Source organism: Bos indicus, chromosome 11, assembly GCF_029378745.1.
Source record: "Bos indicus isolate NIAB-ARS_2022 breed Sahiwal x Tharparkar chromosome 11, NIAB-ARS_B.indTharparkar_mat_pri_1.0, whole genome shotgun sequence".
Lineage (NCBI taxonomy): Eukaryota > Metazoa > Chordata > Mammalia > Artiodactyla > Bovidae > Bos > Bos indicus.
This window is the reverse complement of record NC_091770.1, coordinates 62774492-62800850: the sequence shown is the minus strand read 5'-3', so window position 1 is coordinate 62800850 and position 26359 is coordinate 62774492. Positions and strand designations below refer to the sequence as shown.

The 26359-nt window shown below is 47.5% G+C and overlaps 1 protein-coding gene and 1 long non-coding RNA gene across 5 annotated transcripts in view; one reads left to right on the top strand and one right to left on the bottom strand.

Annotated features, from left to right (window-relative positions):
* Positions 1-11706: 11706 nt before the first annotated feature.
* Positions 11707-25208, top strand: LOC139185796 (uncharacterized). 2 transcript variants are annotated; one of them, XR_011569304.1, is made up of 3 exons: positions 11707-16834; positions 17902-17961; positions 19153-25208. It is a non-coding gene; the product is annotated as an uncharacterized lncRNA (long non-coding RNA). The 2 variants fall into 2 exon arrangements; XR_011569303.1 differs by having other exon boundaries at positions 17902-25208.
* The window catches only part of AFTPH (aftiphilin), a 74561-nt gene continuing 72862 nt past the window's right edge, over positions 24661-26359 (bottom strand). For all 3 annotated transcript variants that reach the window (XR_011569302.1, XM_019970392.2, XM_070798877.1), the window contains one exon: positions 24661-25805. Coding sequence is in view for 2 of the 3 variants with exons in the window: in XM_019970392.2 (XP_019825951.2) it covers positions 25658-25805 (148 nt within the window). In the remaining variant the exon portion in view is untranslated. The remainder of the gene's footprint in view (positions 25806-26359) is intronic.

Sequence of the window (26359 nt, the reverse complement as noted above, 5' to 3'; positions counted from 1 at the left end):
GTACATAGGGTCGCAAAAGAGTCAGACATGACTGAAGCTCCTTGCTGCTGCTGCTGCTAAGTCGCTTCAGTCGTGTCCGACTCTGTGCAACCCCATAGATGGCAGCCCACCAGGCTCCCCCGTCCCTGGGATTCTCCAGGCAAGAATTCTGGAGTGGGGTGCCATTTCCTTCTCCAATGCATGAAAGTGAAAAGTGAAAGTGAAGTCGCTCAGTAGTGTCCGACTCCTAGCGACCCCATGGACTGCAGCCCACCAGGCTCCTCCATCCATGGGATTTTCTAGGCAAGAGTACCAGAGTGGGGTGCCATTGCCTTCTCTGGAAGCATGGCACAATTAACTCTAGAAATAAAAAAGTAAGCTTGAATCATTCATTCATCCCTTCACTCATTCAGGCCCACCAGGTCCTCTGTACTAAAAACCTGAAATGTTCTCCCAACACTTTCCTGCTCTTTGTGGAACAGGAATGCACGGGTGCTATAAAGGCTCTCTCCTCCCAGCATTGTTTCCCTGGACCTGGTCTCTGACAGCCCACAACTCCAACTGCCCTGGAGGCAGGTGGAGAAGAGGGGGGGCTGCCTCCATGATGATGGCTTCCTCTGGGTCAAGGAGGATGCACAACCCCTGTAACTCTCAGATGGAACCTTCTGGAAACCATAAAGCCACTTTATTCCCGAGGGCATAAAGCCCATTTTGTCAGACAGCACCTGCACCAGTTGTTGAGGGCCTCCCTGAGCCTGGGAGAGAGACCTCAGCCACTCCACTGACTGGGGAACCCCATGCCTGGGGACACCTCGCTCTGCACTAGGGCGTGTGGATAGGAGCTCCCCGCTGGGTTGACAGTGAGGGGCTTGCAGGCACAGAGATGGTCATGAGGGTTAAGAGGATGGTGAGCTTTTAATCCCTTTGTCCTACTTCATAAAGGTTGGGGGAAGGGTGAAATGAATCCATAGGTCTTGGGGAGCTCTGACACATCTGCCCATGAGCTGCAGTAAATGGAGTTATCATGGAGGGAAGGACAGTCAAGACGGACAGCAGTCCACAGGCTTCTCAGGATGCAGTGCCAGGGTGTGGAGAAAGGCCGGGGGTCCACACCCCTCATCAAGTGTGGCTCCTGGGGAATCAGTCCATGAGCAGAAGCTATGCAGACCCTTCTGCTGTCTATGGCTCTGGGGCTAGGCTTCTCTTTCTCCAGTTTCCCTCCCAAGATGGTCAGAGGACTTCAGTGAGGGTCACAACCATCAGAGACTCCCTGTGTGTGTCTGCTCAGCCCTGGGGCAGGAAGGATCCAGCTTCCTAAATCAGAAACAATCAGAAGTGCCATTTATTGAGTGCCATGTGCCAGGTGACATGCTAAGCTCCTTACATGGCATCAACTCAGTGAAGACTTGTAACCATCCATGAGGTCAGCACTACTATTATTCCCATTTTATAGCTGTGTACACTGAGACTCAGAGAAGTTAAGGGCCTGATGCCAGGTAATATGGCTAAATGGAGATGAGGCAGGACTTCAAAACCTGGACTCTTCTCTACTCTGCTGGGGATCCCTCAGACCTCTGGATCTTCTTCTTCCCCAGGGCCACCTCTCTCAGCCATTTCTCAGTCTAGCAATGTGGAAAACGCCTGGAAGACAAGGAAAAATCCAATTTGAGCCGCTAGTTTGTCTTCTTGGTCAAAGGTGAGATGCAATGAAGAAGATGAGTGGTCAGGAGATTACCTGGAGGTTTTATTGCCCCATGATGTTGACCTTTCCCCTCTCAGAAGAAAACAGATTAGCAAATTTTGCTCTAGAAAGTAAAATTTTAAAGTAAAAATGAGGTTTTTTTTTCCTTTTGACAAAAACAAGTACGCCCTTTCTATGGCAAAACTAGAAAAAACAGAGACAAAAATGTAAAATACTCCCTTTGTGTTACCCAGAGGTGATGACTGCTAAAACCTTGCAGATATTTTTGTCAATATGCACTTTCTAAGTGCGGATACCGGAGAAGGCAATGGCACCCCACTCCAGTATACTCTTGCCTGGAAAATCCCATGGACAGAGGAGCCTGGTAGGCTGCAGTCCGTGGGGTCACTAAGAGTCGGACTCGACTGAACGACTTCACTTTCACTTTTCACTTTCATGCATTGGAGAAGGAAATGGCAACCCACTCCAGTGTTCTTGCCTGGAGAATCCCAGGGACAGGGGAGCCCGTTGGGCTGCCGTCTATAGGGTCTCACAGAGTCGGACACGACTGAAGCGACTTAGCAGCAGCAGCAGCAAGTGCAGATACATACATACACATACCCCTTTTCAGATTCTATTTTCCTAACAGAGCAAAAATTTTATTATTATTATTTGGAAACTGCATTTTCTTTAACTCAATAATTTATCTAAGCATCTTTTCAAGTAGGGACATATTTATTCACCTACCCTAATGTATTCAACAGCTGTTTGGTATTCTGTTTTATGGCTGTACCATAATGATTCATTGAACTAATCTCCTAATGTTAAGTAATTAGGAATTTCTACTTTTTGTTCCTCCTGTGATCAGCAACTCTAGTTAAAATCTCCGTGCATCCTTGTCTAGAATCTTGAAGTAAAACTAAGGAATCAAAAGGTGAGAGCGTGTTGTCAGGTAGCCCTCAGGAAAGATTGTAGGCAGGTATCCTCATAAACAGAGACTCCTGCTCCAGTCACACACACACGCACACACACACACCATTGCTATTCCTAGAATATTCTTTCATTAAAAAAAAAAGGTTGACAATTTGATACATGAAACACTATCTCATTATTGTTTTATTTAGCATTTCTTTCATTATTAATTGGGGTCAACAGTTTTTCATGCGCTTATTAGCCATTTTTATTTCCTCTCTCAATTGCCCGTTCATGTCCTTTGTCTATTTTTCTATCGGATAATCTTTCTAACACGGTTATCTTCTTTAGGTGAGTAGTTCTCAACCCTGGCGTGTTAGAATCACCCGGAAGACTTTTTAAACAAAGAATAAAAGTGAGGGAGGGAGGAGGGGGAAGGAAGAATGACAAGGGAAGGAAGGAAGAAAGCAAAAAGGCTTCATCCCAGAGTAAATATTTGGTGGCGCCTGAGTTTCAATATTTTTTAAAGTGTCCTCGTGCTTCTAATTTGCAGTCATGGCTGAGAACCCTTGTTATAAATTAGGTTTCTCCCACTGTCTGGCTCCAGATGCTTTCATCGCTGAATCTATTTTCATTTCTTTGACACTCAGTTTTCTCTGGTGAAAAATGGGCAGCAGAACTGGGAAGCAACACAGCACCCTCCTCCCAAATTCTATAATCCCATTGAGGAGGCTGGAGTTTCAGGAAAGAGGGTGAGGCAGACGCTGTGGTCAGGCTCTCTGCCAGGTGGATTGGAAAAAATTAAAAATGCTCACTCAGGCAATTAGACTTTCCCTGAAGACAGCCTGAGCTCTAAGAGGAGGGGACGAGGCTGGGGTTTTTCCGAAACTTTGTCTGTCTACAGCACCCGCCTTCAGATGCACAGCAATCTTGCCCTTTCTGGGACTTCGAGGTTTAGAGTTGAAGTCTTCTCTGAGACACTTCCTCTCCTTTCAGAGGTCAGCATGAGACAGGAGGGGTATAGCCAAGGTATCAGCACCAACCCCCTGGCTTCCAGGCCTGCCCTGGGCATGGGAGGGCTCTCTGGAGCACCTCCCATGGGCTGCACCACCTCTAATCCACCTGAAGGGTTTATGGCAGTCTCCAAACAAAGTTGAGTACTGTTAAAACTCAAAGGCTCCATCCCTTTCCCCTGCAAGAGCGCAGGCCATGCCAGTCCCACCTGGGGGACAGGATGGGATGAAAGGGTCTTTCTGGTGATTCAGGCAGGAAGGTCCCTGGAAAGCCCCAGGCCGGCTCGGAGCCTCTCCAGGTCAGGAACATGCAGGACGGCCAAACATGGTAGAACATGGTAGAACATGGTTCATCAGCTTGCACCCTGGCCCACTTGGTGCGAGTGTGTGAACCCGAACCTCAGTTTCTTCATGTATGAAATGCTGATGTTTGGGCTGTTGAGAAGACTTTAAAAAAAGCAGTGTATGCACACTGTAGATCCCCAGAAAATGCCTGGGGCGCTCTGTGCCTGTCTCTCCATGGCCTTTCCCTACCCTCACCTGTCAGAGCTGAGGGCAATCTGAGTCCAGCCTGGGAATTTCCATCCCCCTTTCCATCCCCATGGCCCCCACTTATTCCATTTCTCAGGACAGAGGAAGCAGCCCTGCCCACGTGGTCTCCAGGCCCCCAGTGCTAAGTGAAACTGGGCCTCCACAGCTGTGTCCCTGCATGCAACCTCCCTGCCTTCTCTCCTACCCTCTCCTCTCAAACCCAACAGCCTTTGCACTTTCCCACTCAGACTAAACTAAACCATGTATTTATAACTGTAAACCTGATTTTTATCAAGCACTTTGCCCCAGGGACCAAGCTTCATTTCCAATACCTTATTGTTTACAGGAAGATTTTTATTACCCCATCTTACAGATGAGGAAAGTCAGACTAGTTCTTCCTAACTTGCCTAAACCCACAGGGCATTAAGGAACAGAAGTGGATTCTCATACTACCATGCTCTGTGTTTTGTACCATATATACTGACTGCCTGTGTGCTTACCCTACGTGTGTGTGCTATACTGTTTCAGTTGTGTCCGACACTTTGCAACGCTATAAACTGCAGCCTGCCAGACTCCTCTGTCCATAGGGTTCTCCAGACAAGAATGGGTTGTCATGCCCTCCACCTGGGGACCTTCCTGACCCAAAGATTGAACCTGTGTCTCCTGCATTGGCGGGATTCCCTGGTGGCTCAGACAGTAAAGCGTCTGCCCGCCATGCGGTAGACCCGGGTTCGATCCCTGGGTCGGGAAGATCCCCTGGAGAGAAATGGCAACCTACTGTAGTATTCTCGCCTAGAAAATTCCATGGATGGGAGGAGCCTGGTGGTCTACAGTCCATGGGGTCACAAAGAGTCGGATACGACTGAGCAACTGCATTCACTCCTGCATTGGCAAGTGGGTTCTTTACCATTAGCACCACCTGGAGAGCCCTGTGCCTGTCGCAAGGAGCTAAAATTCCAGTAGGAGTTCTCTCTCCCTCCCTTGGGCTCCCACTACATCTTGTTCAGCTCGCTCTTCACCATTGATCCCACCCTGCCCAGCACTGGCATTCTCTGGGTACCTCTCATTTCCTTTGACCTTAGGGCAGAAAATGTGTCTTTGTATCTTCATCTTTGAGTCTGGCAGGAAGCTTAGAGAATGGTAGGTTCTTAAATTATGTTTCTAATTTTAAAGTAATGTGTTCATTATAGAAAAAACAAAACAAAACACAAAAAGTAAGCAGAAAACAAGTATTACCTATAATCCCACTACCCAGAGAAAACCATTGCTAATATCTAGGCAAATTTCTTTCCAATCTCTCTCTCTACATATATATAGGATTTGTAGATATATAGTTTTTATATTATATATATTGTATATATATTATATTATATATATTCCTGGAGAAGGAAATGGCAAACCACTCCAGTATTCTTGCCTGGAAAATTCCATGGACAGAGGAACCTGGCAGGCTACTGTCCATGGGTCACAAAAATTCGGATGCGACTAAGTGACTAAACACACACACACACATATTTTAACTTGGGCTTCTCTGGTGACTCAGACGGTAAAGAATCTGACTGCAATGCAGGAGACCCAGGGTCGATCCCTGGGTAGGGAAGATCCCCTGGAGAAGGGCATGGCAACCTACTACTCCAGTATTCTTGCCTGGAGACAAGAGGAACCTGGTGGGCTACAGTCTGTGGGGTTGCAAAGAGTCGGACACAGCTAAGCAATTAACACCTTCACTTTCATATTTTTACTCGGACAAATAATACACATTTTGCATGAAGTGGACATCTTACAATACCATTTTCTATGATGCTTTTTTTACCTTATGAACAATTCTCATAATATTAGAAATTCTTTGAAAATGGCATTTTTGATGGCTGTAGATTAGAGATCCCACATGTTCTCTCATGTGATTGTGCCCTTCCTGTTTAAACCACTTCCATATTGTTGTAATTCATTTACAGCCTGTTTGATTATTCCTATAGGAGAAATGCCTTAAATGGAATTGTTGGGACAAAGAGAAAGGATATTTCCAAGGCTCCTGACACATCACAGTTAGCTCTGAACAAACCCTTGTCTATCAAACCCTCTCCCGACCCCACCCACCCAGATTTACTTAACTACCAGCTGGAGGGCCCAGTCCCCCAGGGTCCACCTTCTTCATTTCAACTCCCCTTGCTTTTTCAAATGGTCAGAAGCAGGGAGGAGGGTCCTGCGAGATGGGACCTGAGAGAACTGGCCAACCTATGCCCAAGTTTCCCTCCATTCTCACCTGAACTCCAGCATCAGAATTACTCCTTTGGGTTAAGGACTCAAAAGTCTATGACTGCAAATGGATGTGTAGTTGGAGACAGCCCCACTAAGCCATGGCCACTAGGCTAAACTTCTTTGTCACTAGATTAACAGCTGAGACTTGGGCTCAGGGGTTGGGCCCAAAGGTATGCATGCTTTTAATTTTATTGAAGACATTATGTAAACATATTAAAGAATATTCTGGGGGAAACAGACAAAATATGGCTACAGCTTTTTCCTTTTTCCACAGTTTTCAAGGTCAGGAAAGTAGTCTCTATGAAATGAGAATAATCTTTAGTGAGCCTTTAGATCAGTATCTTCAGAAGTGTTCCACAGTTAGTTGGATGGGTTTTCATTCAGTTTATAAATGACATCCATAAAGCAATTGTCCTGCTTCTCTAGCACAGGGCTGGATACATGAGCCTCCAGGGGCTGTGAGCGTCTCAGAGGCCGAGGACAATACAGCCAGAGTGCTTTTCCCACCTCCATTGTAAACAATTTGGAATTTAATCTAAAAAGACGCTAAGGGGATCAATTATTTGAAGCAATTTGTGTCAATTTCCAAGTCAACTCCGGGTCATCATCCAGGAAAGACAATTTTTAGTACGGAAACCCCGGCCTGCCTATGGGAACAGGTCTTCCCCCTCCCTCACCAGTCACTACTCAGCAGAGGCCGATGGCTGCGAGAAACAGCCGGCTACCTGAGGGCTCCTGGACAGGGAGACAGGATCGCTCCCCCAAGGAGGGGAGGGACTGCCCTCCCTCCGAGCTGGACCGGGCGGTGTCGCTGCTCCATAGCTGCGGGTCTCAGACTTCGCGACCGTGTGGGTCTCCGGCAGGGCCCGTGAACACAGCGCGCGGGGTCCAGAGACCAGTGCTGGCCCGGGAGTCTGCCTTTGCAAGTTTAAGCTCCGAGGGTGAGGGAAGCCGCTGCTGCTGGTCCCGGGGCCACACTTAAGAGCGCGGCCGCCCGGGAGCTCGGAGGGAGGGACCCAGGGGCGCGCCCCAGGGAGGCGGGCCAGGCTCACACCCCAGGGCCCCTGGGAAGGGAAGCGGCGGAGGAGGCCGGAACCGCGGGCGGCGGCGCGGCGACTTGGGCCGGGTGACACGGGGGCGGCGGGCGCCTCGGCGGCGGGAGGCCCCTCCGGCCACCCAGGGCGCGGCGGCCGGGCCTCCCTCCCCGGGCCCCGGGGCAGCTCCGGGGCGCCCAGCGCGGCTTCCCCGGCCTCCGCGCCCACCGCGCCGCAGGAAGACAAAGGCGCCACGGGGGGCGGAACTGGAGCGTCCCTCCTGACTGTCCAGACTGCCTGGGCCCCTGCCTCTCAAACCCGTCCACCTCCGCGGCTGCCTGTCACTAGTGCTGGGCTCCCCTCCAGCTCACAGAGGGAGGGAAAGAGAGACCGCTCCACGTCCAGCCCCCATGGCCCCTTTCCCCCGGCCCCGCACCCAGAGCCACCGTCTAGAGCCCCAGGTTCTATCTCCGGAGCGCCTTCTCATAGCCATGCGGCCTTTAGCAGCCCACTTCACTTCCCTGGTCCCAGTTTCTCCTTGTGTAAAGCAACTGGGTTGGAAGGGGCAGTTTCTGAACTTCCTTCCCCCTCTAGAGAGCTACCTCGTCCACCTCGACCTGTGAGTGGCAGGTGGTGGGGTGGGGTGGGTGTAGGGAGAAGAGGGTTGAGGCCCTGGAGAGCTGGGAGGTGGTGGAGGAGAGGGGGCCCAAGGGGGCCTCCTAGATACCTTCGAGGGCTCGCCCACCCTCCACCCCTCCCCCCACTCTTCCTGGCCTCCAAGAGTAGGTTGGCAGAGCCCCTACCCAAGGGAAGGCCCCCTGTGGGAATCCCCTGGCTCTCTGGGTGCTGGTTTGCAGCCACTGTTTGCCAGAGGATGAGGGAAGGAACAGGAAGGAACGTGCAGGCTGAACTGGAAAAGCCAGCTGGGCCAGAGGCAGTCCTTACTGTACCTCACACCTGAGGCTGAAGCTTTGCTTGGCTATGTCCCCTGCACCTGCCCTGCTGGACACTGGGGAGCCCCAGTCTGGGCACACCGCTGTCACCAGGCTGAGAGCTCCAGAGCAAAAAGTCTAGTAGCTTTTAGCTTTGAGGCTGCACACATATGCTCCTAAGACTGTGTGGAAATGACATTATTTTCAGCTTAAATCTATCTTCCTGTAGATTTACTCAGTGAGTTCAAAGATGCTAGTTCTTAATTTATAAGCTCGGAGGCAGCTTCCAGCACATTAACCTCAAGGCCTTCATGTCCTCCCCAACCCACTCCTGCTCCCCTCTGCAGGAAGGAAAGCTCCCACAAAATGTCCAGATGGTTCAGAGCAGTATATAAGACAGTCTGGTTGCAAGTGGCAGAAATGCCTCTTAAAGATGTATATACCTATGAAATATATACATCTAGACAGTATTTCATATGCATATTTTTCTTCAGTTCAGTTCAGTCACTCAGTCTTGTCCAACTCTTTGTGACTCCATGGACTGTAACACGCCAGGCTTCCTTGTCCATCACCAATTCCCAAAGCTTGCTCAAACTCATGTCCATCAAGTCAGTGATGCTGTCCAACCATCCCATCCTCGTCCCCTTCTCCTCCTGCCTTCAATCTTTCCCAGATCAGCGTCTTTTCCAATGAGTCATTTCTTCGCATCAGGTGGCCAAAGTATTGGAGTTTCAGCTTCAGCAACAGTCCTTCCAATGAATATTCAGGACTGATTTCCTTTAGGCTGCTGCTGCTGCGTCTAAATATTTGGCTTACAGAATCTAAAGAAAGGTTCAAAACTAGTAGGAAGGACAAGGATGTTGTTGGGCCCCCAAAGTGATAGGACTCTCTCATGACCACTTCCAAGCTTAATAATTTAGTCTCAGCTTGACTTGTCTTCAAAAATCTAAGCATGCTAAATTGCTTCAGTCATGTCTGACTCTTTGCAACCCCGTGGACTACAGGCTCCTTTGTCCATGGGATTCTCCAGGCAAAAGTACTGCAGTGGGTGCCCTCCTCTGGCGGATCTTCCCAACCCAGGGATCAAACCTACATCTCTTAGGTCTAGCTGAATTGGCAGGTGGGTTCTTTACCACTAGTGTCTCCTGGGAAGCAAGGGAATCCTTAGCAAACCTATTTGAGAAGGGTCTGCTGCAGGCCCAGACTGCTTCACCAGTATCTGGGTTTGAGAGAGGCTCCTTTGGATCTAAGTCTGTGCAGGACTTGGGAAGTCTTATTTCCTGGTAATGGCTCCAGCACACAAAGACTCCCACTGCCCAGGACTGATGAAGCCCACATGATTCTCAGGCTGAGACCCACCAGACAGTTCTGCCAGAAATCTGGGACCAGTAGGGTGGGGCCAATCTCCCCGAAGGGCTGGCAACCTGGGAATTTGACCTGTTCAGCGGAAGCGGTCACAATTACCCTGTGCAGTGGTGAGGGTTGTGCACCACAGCTCCAGAGGTGCTGCTGACTCTGTGAAGGTGCCTCCTGGAGTTGTGCAGTGCACACTGCATGTGGTCCTGGAAGCATTCCTGTCATTCAGGACAGCCAGATAGTCTTTTTTTTTTTTTAAATATAAACCTGCTTATTTTAATTGGAGGCTAATTACTTTATAGTATTGTGTTGGTTTTGCCATACATCAACATGAATCCGCCACGGGTGTACACGTGTTCCCCATCCTGAACCCCGCTCCCTCCCCATACCATCCCTCTGGGTCATCCCAGTGTACCAGCCCCAAGCATCCAGTATCATGCATCGAACGTGGACTGGCGATTCGTTTCACATATGATATTATACATGTTTCAATGCTATTCTCCCAAATCATCCCACCCTCGCCCTCTCCCACAGAGTCCAAAAGACTGTTCTATACATCTGTGTCTCTTTTGGTGTCTCGCATACAGGGTTATCATTACCACCTTTCTAAATTCCATATGTATGCATTAGTATACTGTATTGGCAGAGAAGGCAATGGCACCCCACTCTAGTACTCTTGCCTGGAAAATCCCATGGATGAAGGAACCTGGTAGGTTGCAGTCCATGGGGTCACTAAAAGTCAGACACGACTGAGCGATTTCACTTTCACTTTCCACTTTACTGCATTGGAGAAGGAAATGGCAACCCACTCCAGTGTTCTTGCCTGGAGAATCCCAGGAACGGGGGAGCCTGGTGGGCTGCCGTCTATGGGGTCGCACAGAATTGGACACGACTGACGTGATTTAGCAGCAGCATACTGTATTGGTGTTTTTCTTTCTGGCTTACTTCGCTTGTATAATAGGCTCCAGTTTCATCCACCTCATTAGAACTAACCAGGTAATCTTTAGAAAGAGATTAGCAACAGAGCTTCCTGAGGTACCTGTGCGCACATGGCCTCGTAAAGAGATGCCAGGCAGTGGTATGATGACGTGATTCCTCTGGGGGGGTCACACTGCATTCTCAAGGTGGGGTGCACTGGCCATGGTGGTAAACACAGATGGAAGCCTTCCTTTGAGCTCCACCTGCCCTGTGAACCTCTGGGGCCTGCCTTGCAGTGTCAGGGAACATCCCAAGAGTGTACCAAGCACAGATTTGTAGTTAGAAGCCCCAGGCCGCTGTGACAGAAGAGCCACGTGACCTTGGTCAAGGGTCATTCTATGTAGTAGTTTCCTAGGACTGAGGAACAAATTACCACAAACTCCTGAGCTCCCCTTACAGTTCTGGAGCTCAGGAGTCCAAATCAGGGAGGCAGGAAGGTTGGTTCCTTCTAGAGTCTCCGGGAGAACCTGTCCTGTGCCCATCTCCTGGCCTCTGCTGGTGATCCCAAGTTTTTTGGCTTGAAGACGCATCACTGCGATCTCTGTCTCCATCTTCCCATCACCTTCTCCTCTGTGTCTCTTTTCCCATCCTCTTCACCCTCTTAAAAAAAAATGAGTTAAATTTAAATTTTATTGTGGTAAAATATGTGTAACATAAAATTGACCATTTTAACCATTTTTAAGTATATGGTTCAACAGCATTAAGTACTTTCACACCCATCCCTCTTTCACAGAGGCACTTGTCGTTAGACGTAGAACCTACCCTGATCCAGAATGTTTTGTTCTGAGATTCTTAATTACATCTGCAAATATGACTCCAAATAAAATCATAGTCACAGATTTGGGGGAGACATCTCTTTTGAGGGGGCTGGCAGTCAATAGTAGAGCCTCCAAGCCTTGCTTTCCTCATCTGTGAAATGGGACTCCTCATGCTGCCATCTCCACCTCTTTGTAGGTTGGTTGTGGGCACTTAGGTGTTGTCTGTGCTGGGGGGTTGGCAGGGGGAGGGGGGAGCAGTGGGCCTGTCCTCTTTTGTAGTTGCCCTGTGTGTGGCCTTAATGAGCTCGGTCTCCATGTGGCCTGAGCTCCGGCACCATGCAGGCTCCCCATGAGGCGGGGTGCTATCCTGCAGAACTGCAAACAGGCATCTGGTCAAGATCTAAGGAGGTGGTTGGGGTATGGGAGGGCTGGCCAGGTTGCTTCATTAATCTCTCTCTACCCACAGAGCGCATTCCTCAGAGGGCCCCTGTGACTCTGATGCTGAGTGGAAAATGAGGGTGAATATTAACCTTGAGACCATCCCCTCCTCCAGAATCCATTTCTCCCGGCTGGGGCTCTAGAGGGAGGCAGACCGATGGGGGGCTGGGCCAGGACCTGGCCTGTTGGCCCCCAGGAGCTGAATCTCAGGAACACGCTTCTGAGCTGTGCAGCCTTCTGGATTTCCACTGCCTCGGCCCAGGGTGATTTCTTACCCCTCTCAATTCCTCTGGCTCTTCCTTGGCTCTGGCCTTCACGTGGGACAACCTTGGCCCACTTGCCCAGCCTCAGTGTCATCACCTGTGGAACAGCGATAGCATAGGAGATCCTTCAGGGGCTGATTGGGAGGCTCCAAGATGCTGGCAGAGCTTGGAGGCAATGCATGGATGCATGGACGGGCAGCCAAATCCTCCGGGTGTAAATCTGGTTTGCTGTATGCTTTGGGGCAACTTGTTTAACCTCTCTGGGCCTAGGTTTTATCATGGTATGTGTAAGATGGGATGAGAATAGTGCCTATATCATAGGGCTCATGGAGAGATTCCAGATATGCAGCTCCACAGGTACCATTTGTGCCTCTGTGAAGGCACCCCCTGGAGTTGTGCAGTGCACAGCTGGGGGTTTCTGGATGAAAAAATTTGCTGAACGCCCCCCCTGCTGTCTGCAGGAACCTTTCCTAGGGCACATAGGTCCTTCCTGGCCCTTGCTTTGGGCCTCCCTGCCATGGTAAGAGCACCTCCAGGGCTGTTTCTTTCTCACCCTTACCCCTCCCTACTGTACCTATGCCTTGCAGAGCCCAAAAACTTCTGCTGAAAGCTGGATGAAGTTGGCAATATTTCAAGATATTGACCTTTAGGAAGGTTATTGCGATAGATGAAATGTTTGTGTTCCCCTAAATTCATATGTTGAAATCTTAACACCCAGTGTGATGGTATTAGGAGGTGGGGCCTTTGGAAAGTGAATAGATCATGAGGGTAGAACCCTAATGAATGGGATTAGTGCTGTTAGAAGAGACACAGAGAGCTCCCTTCTCTTCTGCCATGTGTGTTGTCTATGAACCAGCAAGTAGGCTCTCACCAAAACCTAGCCAAGCTGGAGCTTTGATCTCTTTCTTCTGGGTCTCCAGAAATATGAGAAATAAATTTCTGTTATCTGTAAGTCACTCAATCTATTGTATCTCTCCGATAGCTCAGTTTGTAAAGAATCCGCCTGCAAGCAGGTTCCATACCTGGGTCAGGAAGATCTGCTGGAGAAGGGATAGGCTACCCACTCCAGTATTCCTGGGCTTCCCTTGTGGCTCAGTTGGTAAAGAATCCACCTGCAGTGCAGGAGACCTGGGTTCGATCCCTGGGTTGGGAAGATCTCCTGGAGAAGGGAAAGGCTACCCACTCCAGTATTCTGGCCTGAAGAATTCCTTGGACTGTATAGTCCATGGGGTTGCAAAGAGTCCGACACAACTGAGTGACTTTCACTTTCAATCTACTGTATTTTCATTAAAGCAATCTGAAGGGACTAAGACTCTATTAGAAGAAATATAGCGGGTAGAGGGACAAAGCTAAATGACACCAGGAGGAAATAATCAGATAAATCCAGAATGTGGAACATTCTACAACTGGCCTGGTCTCTTAAAAAAAAAAAATCAATGCAATGAAAATAAAAGGATGGGAGAACTGCTGTAGGTCAAAAGGAACATACAGTCAAGTGAATGTGTACTCCGTGAGCAGACACTGACTTGAACAGATGAGCTACAAAAGATACTTTACAGACTTTTGGGGGAATTTTAATAGACTGGGCTTCAGATGGGTATTCAGAAATTATTACTAATTTTCTTAGGTGTGATAATGGTATTTGCAGTTAGGAGAATATTCCTTTATGTTGGACATGCTGTTGGCATGTGGAGATGACAGGGGACGATGTCCATGATTTATTCTGAAATTCTTCGCGCAGTAAATACGTAAATAAAACCTAAGCATTCTAAGTTTCAGGGTGGCTCAAGGGAGGAGAATGAGATGCCCCAGGGGACAGAGCTCAGCTTCCTGGGCTTGGCTGGGCCCCCAGTGCTTGCCAAACCCAGGGGTGTGCACTTTCTGTGTGTTTGGAAGGAAATGTGCAGCAGCACCTGGCACATAGTAGGTGCTTAACCAAACTTCAATGAATGAAAGAACAGACAGTCTTTGTGGGATTCACCTTCTAGGATGGGTTCTGGCTGAGCAACCCTGTTTACATTCCACCTATCTTCCAAGCTCATCACAAGACAGTTAAAAACACTGGCAGGGCGTCAAAGGTCACCTTTGAGGGAAATGCCAGGGAGGGTTCTCTGAGGTCTCACTGGATGATTCCAGGCACCACCGCCATGGCCTCTCTCTAAGCCTCTTCAGCATCTCCTGAGCCCCCTCGTGGAGCTCAGCTACTTCTGCAGCCCCGCCATTCAGATCAAGAGTCAATTGCTCATAATCCTTCTGTCCTGAACAGCTGGCCTGCTGGTCCTTATTCATTTTATTGAATCAGGTGTAGCGTCAGAAGCAGTCCTGTTCCCTGTAAGGCTCCCAAGTCAGGTGAGACACATTGTGGGTACCCACTAAGAACCTGGGGCCCTAAGCAATAATAACAACGATAATGATTAATGAAATAATAATATGTTACATCACTCAGTATTTATTGTTTCCAAGTTTGTGCAAATTTGTTTAACAAAAGTTCTTTCTTTAATTATCCTAAGAGGACTGTTTTTGTTGATTTTTTTTTTTTTACTTTAATGCTGATCCCCATTTGGCAGACTGATTCCTAGTTTCACAGTTAAGAAGTGGCATACCAGGGTTCAAACTCCAGTTGCCTCATTCCTGCTTCTTTCCCAGGAGCAACGTTCAGCCCGCATTTCAGGGTTCCTTAGCCGTGAACGCTTGAGGACAGCTGAGAAATCCTGGAACAGCCAGGGCCCAAGAGCCAGTGGTGTGCTTCGTTCCCTACCAAGTTCTGTGTTGAAATGATTATCCTTAGTAATAGCTCCTGCCCCTTCTTTCACAATCTTCAGAAGCACACCACAGGGCGGTTCAAAGTCGAGCAGGCTGATGCGTCACCTTTGATGGAAGTGCCTGGGAGGACCCTGTCCGAGAGGCCAGCCCGCGGAGCTAAGTAACCTGGTGGCGAACACTCCCCTGCAGTCAGGAAGATGTTCAGGCTGTGTGGCTTTCTTGTCAGCCCTTAGGGAAAGGGCTTCCTGGTGGGTCCCCACTCTGAGCTAGGCTGGATGTTTCTCATCTTTGTTCCTCTCTCAGGGCCGATTGCTCACCCATCTTCCGGTCGGCAGAGGGTGATATTAGATAAAGACCAGCTGTTACTGGTGGGCTGTGCCCACGTATTCTACCCCAAATGCATCCCTTCAGTAGGTATCTGGTGACATAGGGCCAATGAGGCCCTGCCTGCCTCACAGATGTTAGGTTCCAGCCACAAGCCCCAAAAAAACCTGGGAAAGAAGGATCCAGTTTTCACTGAAAATGAAGCTTTCCAGGGCTGCTGACTAAGGAGTTTTCTTTCCAAACATCTGAGAGAGCAAACAGATTGTAAATTAAGAGGGAGTTACAAGATAGTAACTGAAGGGAAACCAAGCCGCCCAGCTCTCTGGTTGTGGCTGGTGTGGCACTGATGGGATCCAGGCGGCCAAGAAAGGTGACTAAGCAGGCGGGCGAGTGGGTGGGAGGGGACCGGGGTGCTGGGGACTGCGTTCAGGCTTCTTCCTTGAGCCAAGGGGCACTGGTTTCTTCTGACAGGAGGTGGAACACTGGTCTATGTCTTCCTGTGAGCCAATGAATTAGTGATTCCCACCCAGATCAAAGTTCAGTCTCCCAAGGCAACTCAGCAAAAATAAAGTGAAACAAATTCTCACCCACTCAAACCGGTCTTCCCATGACCAAGGCATTAAGCCTGGAGTCGGACAGGCCTTGAGTCACACTTCGCTACTCCTTCAGAGTGAAAATACTGGTTTCAGTCAAATGTCTCCATTCAGCTGAAGCTTGGATTTATTAATGGGAGGAGGGCCCCTGGCATAGTCGTCTCTGGCAGTCATCCTGTGGATTTGGGGTGCTGGGGCCGTACAGGGGAGCCTGCCTCAGAACAGAAAAGTCAGGAGCAACTCCCTCTGCTGTGACCACACCACCTCCAGCCCTAACTCAGAAGTCCTGCTTTGGAGAACAGAAGAGAAAAGGAGCGGTGGATATTGGAAGCAGACAGTTGGCTGGGCAAGTTTCAACATGGGCATGCCTTCAGTTTTCCCTGTTGTGTCCCTGAATTCAGTGACTGTCAGTGTGACCCTGTCATTCAGGGATATCAAGCTCTGTCTGAGGACCCCCAAGTCCGAGCACACCCAGGCCTTACTCAGGAACTTACTGCCCATCACCACCCACCGAGGGCCCCTCTGGGGAGAGGTCAGGATTCTGGGTTTGGGAATCTCCTTACAGAGCCATGAGCTTTCCAAACAGGAAAGGGGTGGGCTATGGAGCCATGCCCCAGGAGCACCTGAGATCTCCCCATGTCCAGCCCTTACTTGCTGCTTGTTCAAGGCAGGAATCAAGGCCAAATCATACCCAAACAAATAGCTTTCAGCAAAACCGAAATCCCACGGGGTTGGTGTTGGTGTTAGTTTCAGAGCTTGGAGAATCGAGTCAGTGATCAATGGAACAGGGTATCTGGAGAAAAATCAGACAGAATATGAGGCAAAGCTCTCATATTTGCAGGCCAAGGCACAGGACAGATGCTGGAAGGATCCCTCCATTTCGCCGAGGGGCTCAGTACTAACTGGTTCAAGACGCAAACAAAGTGAATGTCTGCCAGGGACCGTGGGCCCGATCGGAGCCAGACAGGGTCCCACCCTTGAGGAGCTCACAGCCTGAGGGAGCGAGGAGCAAGGCCACAGGTGACTTGACAGCCCTCATCACACCATGAAGCTTCTGGGATCAGATAGACCTGGCTTCTAGACTCTTCTGCTTCCTGGCTGAGTGACCTTGGGGAAATTACACAGTGTTCCAAGTCATGGTTTTATCCCCAGCAAACTGGGGTGAGTAGTGTTCAGGGACCTCTTAGAGTTCCAGGGAGGATTCTGAGGGCGTGTGTGTGCAAAGCACGTGCCTGGCACCCAGTGGCACTGCTAGTAATGCAGGCTGGTTGGATGACAATAATGTAAACCTCTTATTATCAGAGAACCCTGCCAAGCGCCCAGGGTGGCAGGAGACCAACCAACTGGTGTTGGGGATGGACGGGGCAGGGGAGGGGCAACCAGAAAGGCTTCTGGGGGTGACGCTGGCCCGGTGGTAAAGAAGAGCGACCCTGGGAGGGGGCATTTGGGTCCTGGAGAGCAGCTGGCCATCCTGGCAGAGCCTGCCGCACATGGGTGCAGCCCCAGATGTTTTGTGATACACCGAGGAGTTCAGACTTTGTCATGAGGGCAAAGGAGCACCGGGAAGGCTTTCTGATAGAAGAGCACTCTGAGCTCTGCCAAAGGTTAGATGCGAAGGGAGGCGAGGTGGGGTGAGTCAGCATGGGCTATCACAGTGGTCACTCAAGAGACTCTGGGGGCCTGAAGATGGAGGAGATGGGGGTGTAGGAGGCATCACTGGTAGGAACTCCAGGTCTGAGAGGATTAGGCATGAGGCAGGGGAGCAGGCCCTGAGCGAAGGTGGGGTTTGGATGGTTAATGGGGACAGGCCACCAAGGCCAGGGGTGAGGGTGTGCAGGCAGGGAGAGTGCAGCTTTGTGGTGCACATACTTCGATGCAGAAGTCTGTGGGATCCTGGGTTGGGGTGGCGGGTTTCAGAAGCCTGGGGCAGGGCTGGGGAAGGGGCAAGGATGAGGAGCTTGATCAAGACCGTGTGTTACCTGTTTGGGCTGAGGACCCACTGGGAAACACTACGTCGGCAACCAGGGAGCCCCTTTCCCGAGGCAGACGCAGCACCCACTGACCTTTGTGATTTTCTGTGGCTCTAGTCACTGACCCCCAGGAGAGAGATGACCACGTGGGGACAGGAGCGTGAGCGTGGTCCAAAGGTGGGTTGAAAGGTGGAAGCCAAAGGAGCCGACGTCGCCACTCACACTCTTGGTCAGGGTGGGTAAGGGGACCATTGTCTAGTCCTTAAATCCTAGTTTTGGAAAGCTGAAGGAAGGGAACAGTTCTTGAAAGTGGTAAATCTAAAATAAAATATATGAAATGATATGAATTCTAGCTTCAGAGATTGTCCTGTTGAAAAGATAAGGTAACATGATGGACAACGGAGACATGAGACACGGAGGGCATCCAGGGACTGTGGATGTCAGGCGGCCTTTCTGACTTACTGTCGGGAGGACAACCATTGCTCCCAGCCTCAGCCTTTTCTCTGTATCATCAGTGATGGAGTGCTGACCTGGACGAAGGATGATAATACAAAATTATTTACTGAGTGCTTCTTATGTGCCAGTGACTCTATGGATTATCCTCATTTAATCTCCCATCCTGAGTAGATGCTTTTATCTCTTACTTGTTTTACCACCCTTACACTTTGGGAGCACCAGGGCACAGACACTAAGCTGAGTGAAGGAAATGCTCAGGATGTCCATGAACTGCCCAGAAGCAGAGTGAGAGGGATTTGGCAAAGCTTTGCCTACTGTTAGGATCCGTGGGCAAGATGGAGAAATGTGAGTGTCCCTGTGCTGGGAAGATGTGTCCAAGTCTTCCTGGCGCTCTGCAAGGGGAGTTGTGGGGATTTGTACAGCTCAATATCTGGGTCGGTGATTGGATCACACAGGTTATTTGTCAATCTGTGGATGACAAAGCTGAGGAAGGAGGGGGAGACTACATGCTAGATGGTACAATTAAGATTTGATGAGATGGACAGGCTGAAATAGTCATCCAAAGCTAACAGAGTAATGTTGTAAAAGGACAAATGAAGAACTGTTTTTGGTTCTTAGAAACTCAAGGACACAAGTAGATGATAGAGAAAATCTGGCTCGATGGCAATTACGGGGAAAAGACTTTACACAATCTAAAGAGACAATGTTGTTGCCATAGACAGTATGGTAACATTACAATAATGCAATTGTAGGCTACATTTGAAAGAAGTGTCTGAAATGAAATAAATATGAGCCCTCTGCCAGTGATGAAGCAACATCTGGTCCAGTTTCAGGAGCACATTTAAAAACATTAATTTTATTTATTTATTTATTATTTATTTTGGGCTGCGCTGGGTCTTCGTTGCTGTACAGGCTTCTTCTCTAGCTGTGGCGAGCGGGTCTGCCCTCCAGTTGCGGTAAGCGGACTTCTCATTGCATGGCTTCTCTTGTTGATGTGCCCGGGCTCTAGGCACATGGGATTCAGTAGTTGTGGCCCCTGGGCTTAGTTGCTCCAAGGTATGTGGAATCTTCCCGACCTGGGGATCGAACCTGTGTCTCCTGCTTTGGAGCCAGATTCTTTACCACTGAGCCACCAGGGGAGCCCTCGAGAGCACATTGTAAGAGGAATTATGGTAAACTGGAATAATATGCAGGGAAGGATGACAGGTATAGGAAAGACCTGGCAGCCATGTTGTCATGGGTGACCTGGTAGAAGGCGGGGGCAGGGAGCATGATACTGGTCTTCAGTATTTATGGTAAAGGGATTAGGTTTCTCCCTTGAATCAACCTTATCCTGGCGCCCTTCTACCTAACCGTCAGTTCTGGCCTGCAAAGCAGGTGTGTGTGTGGGGGGGTCAAACAACCTGTGAGAGTCTGAGCTCACATGAGGTCTTGCAGTTGTTCGGACAAAGGCTAAACTGGCTGCCTGTTCAGAGGGGAGATGCAAGAGAGCGTAAAAGACCGAGAATTAGGAAACTGGATTCAGGTAGGGCCCCTGGTTATAGATGAGTAACGTTGTGAATGCCAATTTCCTTTTCCAGGCTTCAATTTCTTCAGCTCTGGGAATGTAATCATCATTGGCTCCCAACGTTTGACAGCAGTGGAACCCTTTGCTCCAGTGAATCTTCTGCAAATCTCCCTGCTCCCCATATAAACCCAGTGTGTTACTATGGACACCCCCATCACTGCAGGGCCCAGCCCTCCTGCAACACTGCTTCTGGGAGTGACTTGCAGAGCACTGGGCCAGCTGAACTTTCAGTTCTAAAATTCTGATTCTCTAAGGTTTCTCCAAATTCGCTTTTTAAAATTGTTTTTTTGAAAATCCATGTTTTTTTCATTTGGCCGCTCAGGTCTTAGCTGTGGCACTTGGGATCTTCAATCTTTGTTGTGGTATATAGGGCCTTTAGTTATGGCATACAGAATCTAGGGGGCTTCCCTGGTGGCTCGGTGGTAAGAACCCATCAGCCAATGCAGAAGACACTTGATCAAGAAGGCTTGATCCATGGGTGAGGAAGATCCCCTGGAGTAGGAACTGGCAACCTTCTTCAGTATTCTTGCCTGGAGAATTCCATGGACAGAGGAGCCTGGTGGGCTACAGTGCATGAGGTCACAAAGAGTCGGAAACGACTTAGTGACTGAACACACACGCAGGATCTAGTTCCCCACCAGGGATCAAACCCAGGCCCCTTGCACTGGGAATGCATAACCTTAGTCACTGGACCCCAGGGAAGTCCTCCTACTTTAGCTTTTGATTCTGTAGATTCCGACCCCTCATTTTATGCATCAAGTACCTGCGACTTAGAAAGGGATTTATCCAAGATCTTAACAGCTGATTAGTGGCAGAGCTAAACTTAGAACACACAACTCCTAGCTTAATCCAGTGTCCCTTCTACCTCCCCAGACTGCTCCCTACTTCCACCTGTGATTTGTCTCAGCGTTTGTGCCTCTGAAAGGTGCTGGTAAACCTGAGCTACCCACTATTGATCTCTCCCCCTTGGAAAAGCAACAGAAAGGTGACAGATCCCATTTGAGGCATTGCTACAGCCTGAGACAATGGTCCCAGAATTCATTTCGCTATGTACTACTTTAGCTCCATGACATACTGTTTCTAAGGACCAAGAAGTGAAAAGCAAGAGTGACTCAGACTTCTGGTTGTCCTACATCATCTGTTCTCTTTCCTCACTACTAGAATCCCTTTAAGTTGGCCACCCAGGATAAAGGTATTTCCCAGTCTCTTTTGCAGCTAGATATGGTACTGCACATCTTTTGCAGTTAGATATGGCACTGTGTGAATCACAACACTGTGGAAAATTCTTCAAGAGATGGGAATACCAGACAACCTGACCTGCCTCCTGAGAAATCTGTACGCAGATCAAGAAGCAACAGTTAGAACTGGACATGGAACAACAGACTGATTCCAAATTAGGAAAGGAGTACGTCAAGGCCCCACTTATTTAACTCGTATGCAGAGTACATCATGAGACATGATGAAGCACAAGCTAGAATCAAGATTGCTGGGAGAAGTATCAATAACCTCAGATATGCAGATGACACCACCCTTATGGCAGAAAGTGAAGAGGAAGTGAAGAGCCTCTTGATGAAAGAGGAGAGTGAAAAACCTGGCTTAAAACTCATCATTCAGAAAACTAAGATCATGACATCCGGTCCCATCACTTCATGGCAAATAGATGCGGAAATAATGGAAACAGTGACAGACTTTATTTTTGGGGCTCCAAAATCATTGCAGATGGTGACTGCAGCCATGAAATGAAAAGACGCTTGCTTCTTGAAAGAAAAGCTATGATCAACCCAGACAATATATTAAAAAACAGAGACATTACTTTACCAACAAAAGTCCATCTAGTCAAAGCTATTGTTTTCCAGTAGTTATGTATGGATGTGAGAGTTGGACTATAAAGAAAGCTGAGCACTGAAGAATTGATGCTTTTGAACTGTGGTGTTGAAGATTCTTCTTGAGAGTCCCTTGGACTGCAAGGAGATCCAACCAGTTAATCCTAAAGGAGATGAGTCCTGAATATTCATTGGAAGGACTGATGCTGAAGCTGAAACTCCAATACTTTGGCCACCATGTGAAGAAATGACTCATTTGAAAAGACCCTGATTCTGGGAAAGATCAAAGGTGGGAGGAAAAGGGGACCACAGAGGATGGGATGGTTGGATGGCATCACTGACTCGATGGACATGAGTCTAAATAAGCTCTGGGAGTTGGTGATGGACAGAGAAGCCTGGCGTGCTGCAATCCATGGGGTCACAAAGAGTCAGACACGACTGAGCAACTGAACTCAACTGATGGCACTGCAACTAAGTTCTGGTCAATGGGTTGGAATTAGAAATACTGTCTATACCTTATGGAAAGTGTCCTTAGCGGAAAGGAGTATGCCCTTCTCCCATGATGGCTGGAATGCAGACTTGGCGGCTGAATCCCCAAGAGAATACCTGGACCATAAGTGAGACCATGTGTTGAGAATCGCAGGACAGGATGCTAAGAGTTTCCATTTTGGATGAGCTTATGAAGCCTCTTTACTATCCCCAGACTGTTTTCTGATGTTGAACAGGCAAGAGAAATAGACTCCTAATGTGGAAGCCACCATTACCATTTCCAACCAACTCTGTCATTGAATGTAAGACAGCATTATTTTATATATCACTAAGAAAAAGAAACTGCTGCCAATTAAACAGCTACCCCATCCAATTGTATGACACACGCCAATTTCAGAGAAGTTCAAATGTGACGAAAGTATGAGTCTTATTATATGTAGTATTTTTGTTTTTTGTTACTCACAGCCAAGCCTAATCCTGATGCAAGAAACATGAGGGAGCAAAAAGACAACAAGTTCTAAATAAAGAGCATGACAATCATGTAGAGGGAAGAACAAGTCTCTCTATACGACTGACTCACAAAAATAGTAGTGACACATGACTCAACTTAGGGAAGTTTCTCCTATAACTTTGTCGTTTGACTTGAATTAACTGGGGGATTAGGTATGGCTATTTGGATTTGGCCATCAAGTAAGATGAGACTCTAGGGCATGAGTGTACTGGTTTTAAGATGTGGAAGATGCAAAGTGTGTTAGTCGCTCAGTCGTGTCTGAGTCTTTGTGACTCCATGATCTGTAGCCTACCAGGCTCCTCTGGTAGCTATCTGTGGGATTTCCCAGGCAAGAATACAGGAGTGGGATGCTATCCCCTTCTCCAGGGGATCTTCCCAATCCAGGGATTGAAGCCAAGTCTCCTGTGCTGCAGGCATCCAGATTCTTTACCGTCTGAGCCAAGGCTAAATCAGTCTTCACTGTGTGTGACTTGGCTTTTAGGGTCTCTGACTCCTTGGTTTCTTCTCCCCACCTCTGCAGGGTCCTCTGGCTGACTTTGAGAAGGACAAATGGGCAGCTGCTCTGAGAAGCAGCTGAAGATCAAGACAAACGTGCAGCCAATAAGCTCTCCCGTCACTGAGATTCCCACGGAGATGTGCAAGGCTTTCCCCGCACCAGCCCTGCTAGTTACTGCTTTCCGGTGTAATTCAAGCCTTGATCTGGTGCAAAGCTGAGCTGAAAAGCTGAAAAACGGAAAGCTGAAAAGCTAAGACTTTTGGTCCTCAGGACTAGACCCCTGACCTTAACCTATGACAACCAAGTGTTAATGTACCTGTTGTGACTAAAACATCAAAGGCCAATATGACACACGAAAGGGAAATGTGGCTTATTGAAAAGTTGAGTTTAAGGCCAATTATTTACTTTGTGTGTCATTAAAGCAGGGGCACTTTCTTGAGAAATGTTCACTTGACCACTTTTAAATTATAGCACAGTAACGTAAGTGATCCTGTTTCCTGTGACTGCTTCTTGAATCTACTGGGACCACAGGGGCCTTTATAGATTTTGTGAACTATGCTCTATCGTTTATTGATGGTTTCCTCATGTGATAAATGTTTTACATTTATTATTTAATACATCAACCCCACAGGTAGGTGGTATCATTCCCATTTTTAAAGACAGTGGAACTATGGCTCAGAGAAGTTGATTAACTTTTTCATGGTATCACAGCTAATAAATGGGCTCTGAATTTAGGCTGATGAAAGCTACCATTATACTTTAGTTGTAATGGACTGTATAAGCAGCCCTTCAGCTTCTATTTACTGAAACAAGTAAAAGTCTGCTGAGGAATACTTTTATCCTTCCATTCAGAAGGTCCACCGGGCACTGATAACTTGTGATTATTCTGAAGGAAAGCCTTCTCTGAAAAAAAAAAGTTGGGGGAAATGGCAGGAGATGGACTGGATAAGCATCGTTGCTTCAGGCCTTACTTAATTTACACTCCAGCAACTGTTGCAATGGCCCGTGTAATAACCTGGCAACACAGGAATCTCTTGTCAATGACAGAGGTACAGAAGAGTTCCAATGGAACACTCCCGTAGCCGATGAGGTGGACTACTGTTGGGCTGATTGCCTGCTTCTAATGAAATGGGTCATGTGACTTTGCTAAAGCAACACCTAATCTAGTAACAATATTTTAAAAGTGCTTTTGAGAAATTTTCTGCTCACCTTAGTTTCATGCATATATTTTCTTAGGAAGAAAAAAAATTCCCTATATATCCCTATTTAACTTCACCAGTTCTGCCAAAGATACATTATCATGAATCATGGAAATTTCTTGTATGCTCTCATGTTCTACATAAAAACAGCTTAGCTATTTAAAGGGTTGTTTCAAATTCTTATGGGTGAGAATCTAATTCTTCTTGGTTTTAATAAAGTGAAAGCCCTACCAAATGATTTTCTCTGGATTGAAATACATTAATATGAAATAAAACTTAATGTCCAAATTCATGACATTTTCCTTTAGATACCAAAGTACAGACACCAGGCTAAATTTCTTTTAAATTATTTTATTTTTGTGTAAGCTAAAAGGAAATTTACACACTGAAATCTCAAAAGACCTTAGGCATGCACATTAACCTTGTTAGAGGTTCTTCTACATGTCTTTCTTTTTTCCATAGGAATTTCCCCAAACATTTAAAACCCATAGTTTTTACTGTATATACAGCCTAAACCATAGCAATCTATGATTATGTCATTTTACACTGTGCAAAATCCTCAAAAAATAGTGGTACAATAGAACAAAAAAAAATCAGTAACAAGTAAATTTCATTGTAAGACATTCATGTAATTTGGTCCTTCTCCAAACCAAACTGATTTAAAACACACACAATCTCTTTAAACCCCTTCAATCAAGTTCTGACAATGATCCATACCCTATAACAAAAGACCAATCAAAGCAAGTACCTTGCAAAAGGTCAAACAGCAATAGGCCAGATTGAAAAGATTAAAAAAGAGCACAAAAATGATAACAAAAGCCAGACCTGAAACAAACCCACCACACATAAAATTAAAAAAAAAAAAAAAAAATTAAACAGGGACTTGGAGCTTATTTATGATAGCAAAAGTAATTCAATATACAATATGGAAAATTAATGGGACATTCAATGAAATCTGAAAAGGCTGAAGGGGATTTCATAGACAGTGGAGATTTGGGTTTTTAATTTTCATTTTTTATTTCAAAAGTTGTGTAAGAAGGACACCACCAGTGTATTTCACAAAGACATAAATGTATACACCCCAGCAACACAAAAAGAATAAATCTTCAAAAATGTTCACCCCCGATTATTTACATTTGTTTCTAATATAAATTTATGACTTCAGTATGTAAATAAATATACATTACTATGTATACCTTTCTAGTGCGGCTTACCAACAAATCAGCTGAACTTTTAATTTTTTTTTTTTTTTAATTAGAGCAGGTATGCTTTTGATGGTAGGGAAGGGCTGGAGGGAAGGAAAAGCAATTGAAACTGTCCAGTTCACATCAGTTATCCATCTGCCTTCTCTTGGGAGCTTGTGGAAGGTGTCAAGGTGGTCGGGAACATCAACACCTTGGCATGCATGAACGTTAGGTCAGGAAGGCTGGCGATCACCTTGATGGCTTCTTCACTCAGGTGCTCTTCTCTTTTCGGTTTCCTGTTGACAAATGAAGAAAGACAAGTGTCTTAAAGTGACTTTAGCTATGGGCCAAATGGGAGAAAATCCACTCTCAAAGCAGACAGCAACCTGTGGGGACCTGAGTATCTTCTCCTCTGCCAGTCCCTGAACCTCATCATACCTTGGTGTTGAGTGCTTTCTGTGCCCGAGGTGAAATTTCTTCTGAAAACTCACACCGCATTTATGTATGTTCATTACAGTTAGACATGCCTAACTGTACCCGTGTACAGCTCACAGCTCTATTTAAGGTTAGAAGAATCTACCCAGGCATACTTTTAAAATGCTAGGGACTTCCCTGGTGGCCCCGTGGTAAGACTCTGAGCATCCACTGCAGGGGGGCATAGGTTTGATCCCTGGCTGGGGAATTAACATCCCACATACTGTGCAGCGCAGCCAAAAATAAAAAACAGTTACCAAGAAGAAACATAATGCTGAAGCCCTAGTAAACTCCACCTGATTAGATGTCCCCCTCCCCACTGAGAAACTACCAGTTATCTCAACATAAAGTATGTCTGGCACAAGCCCTCATTAAG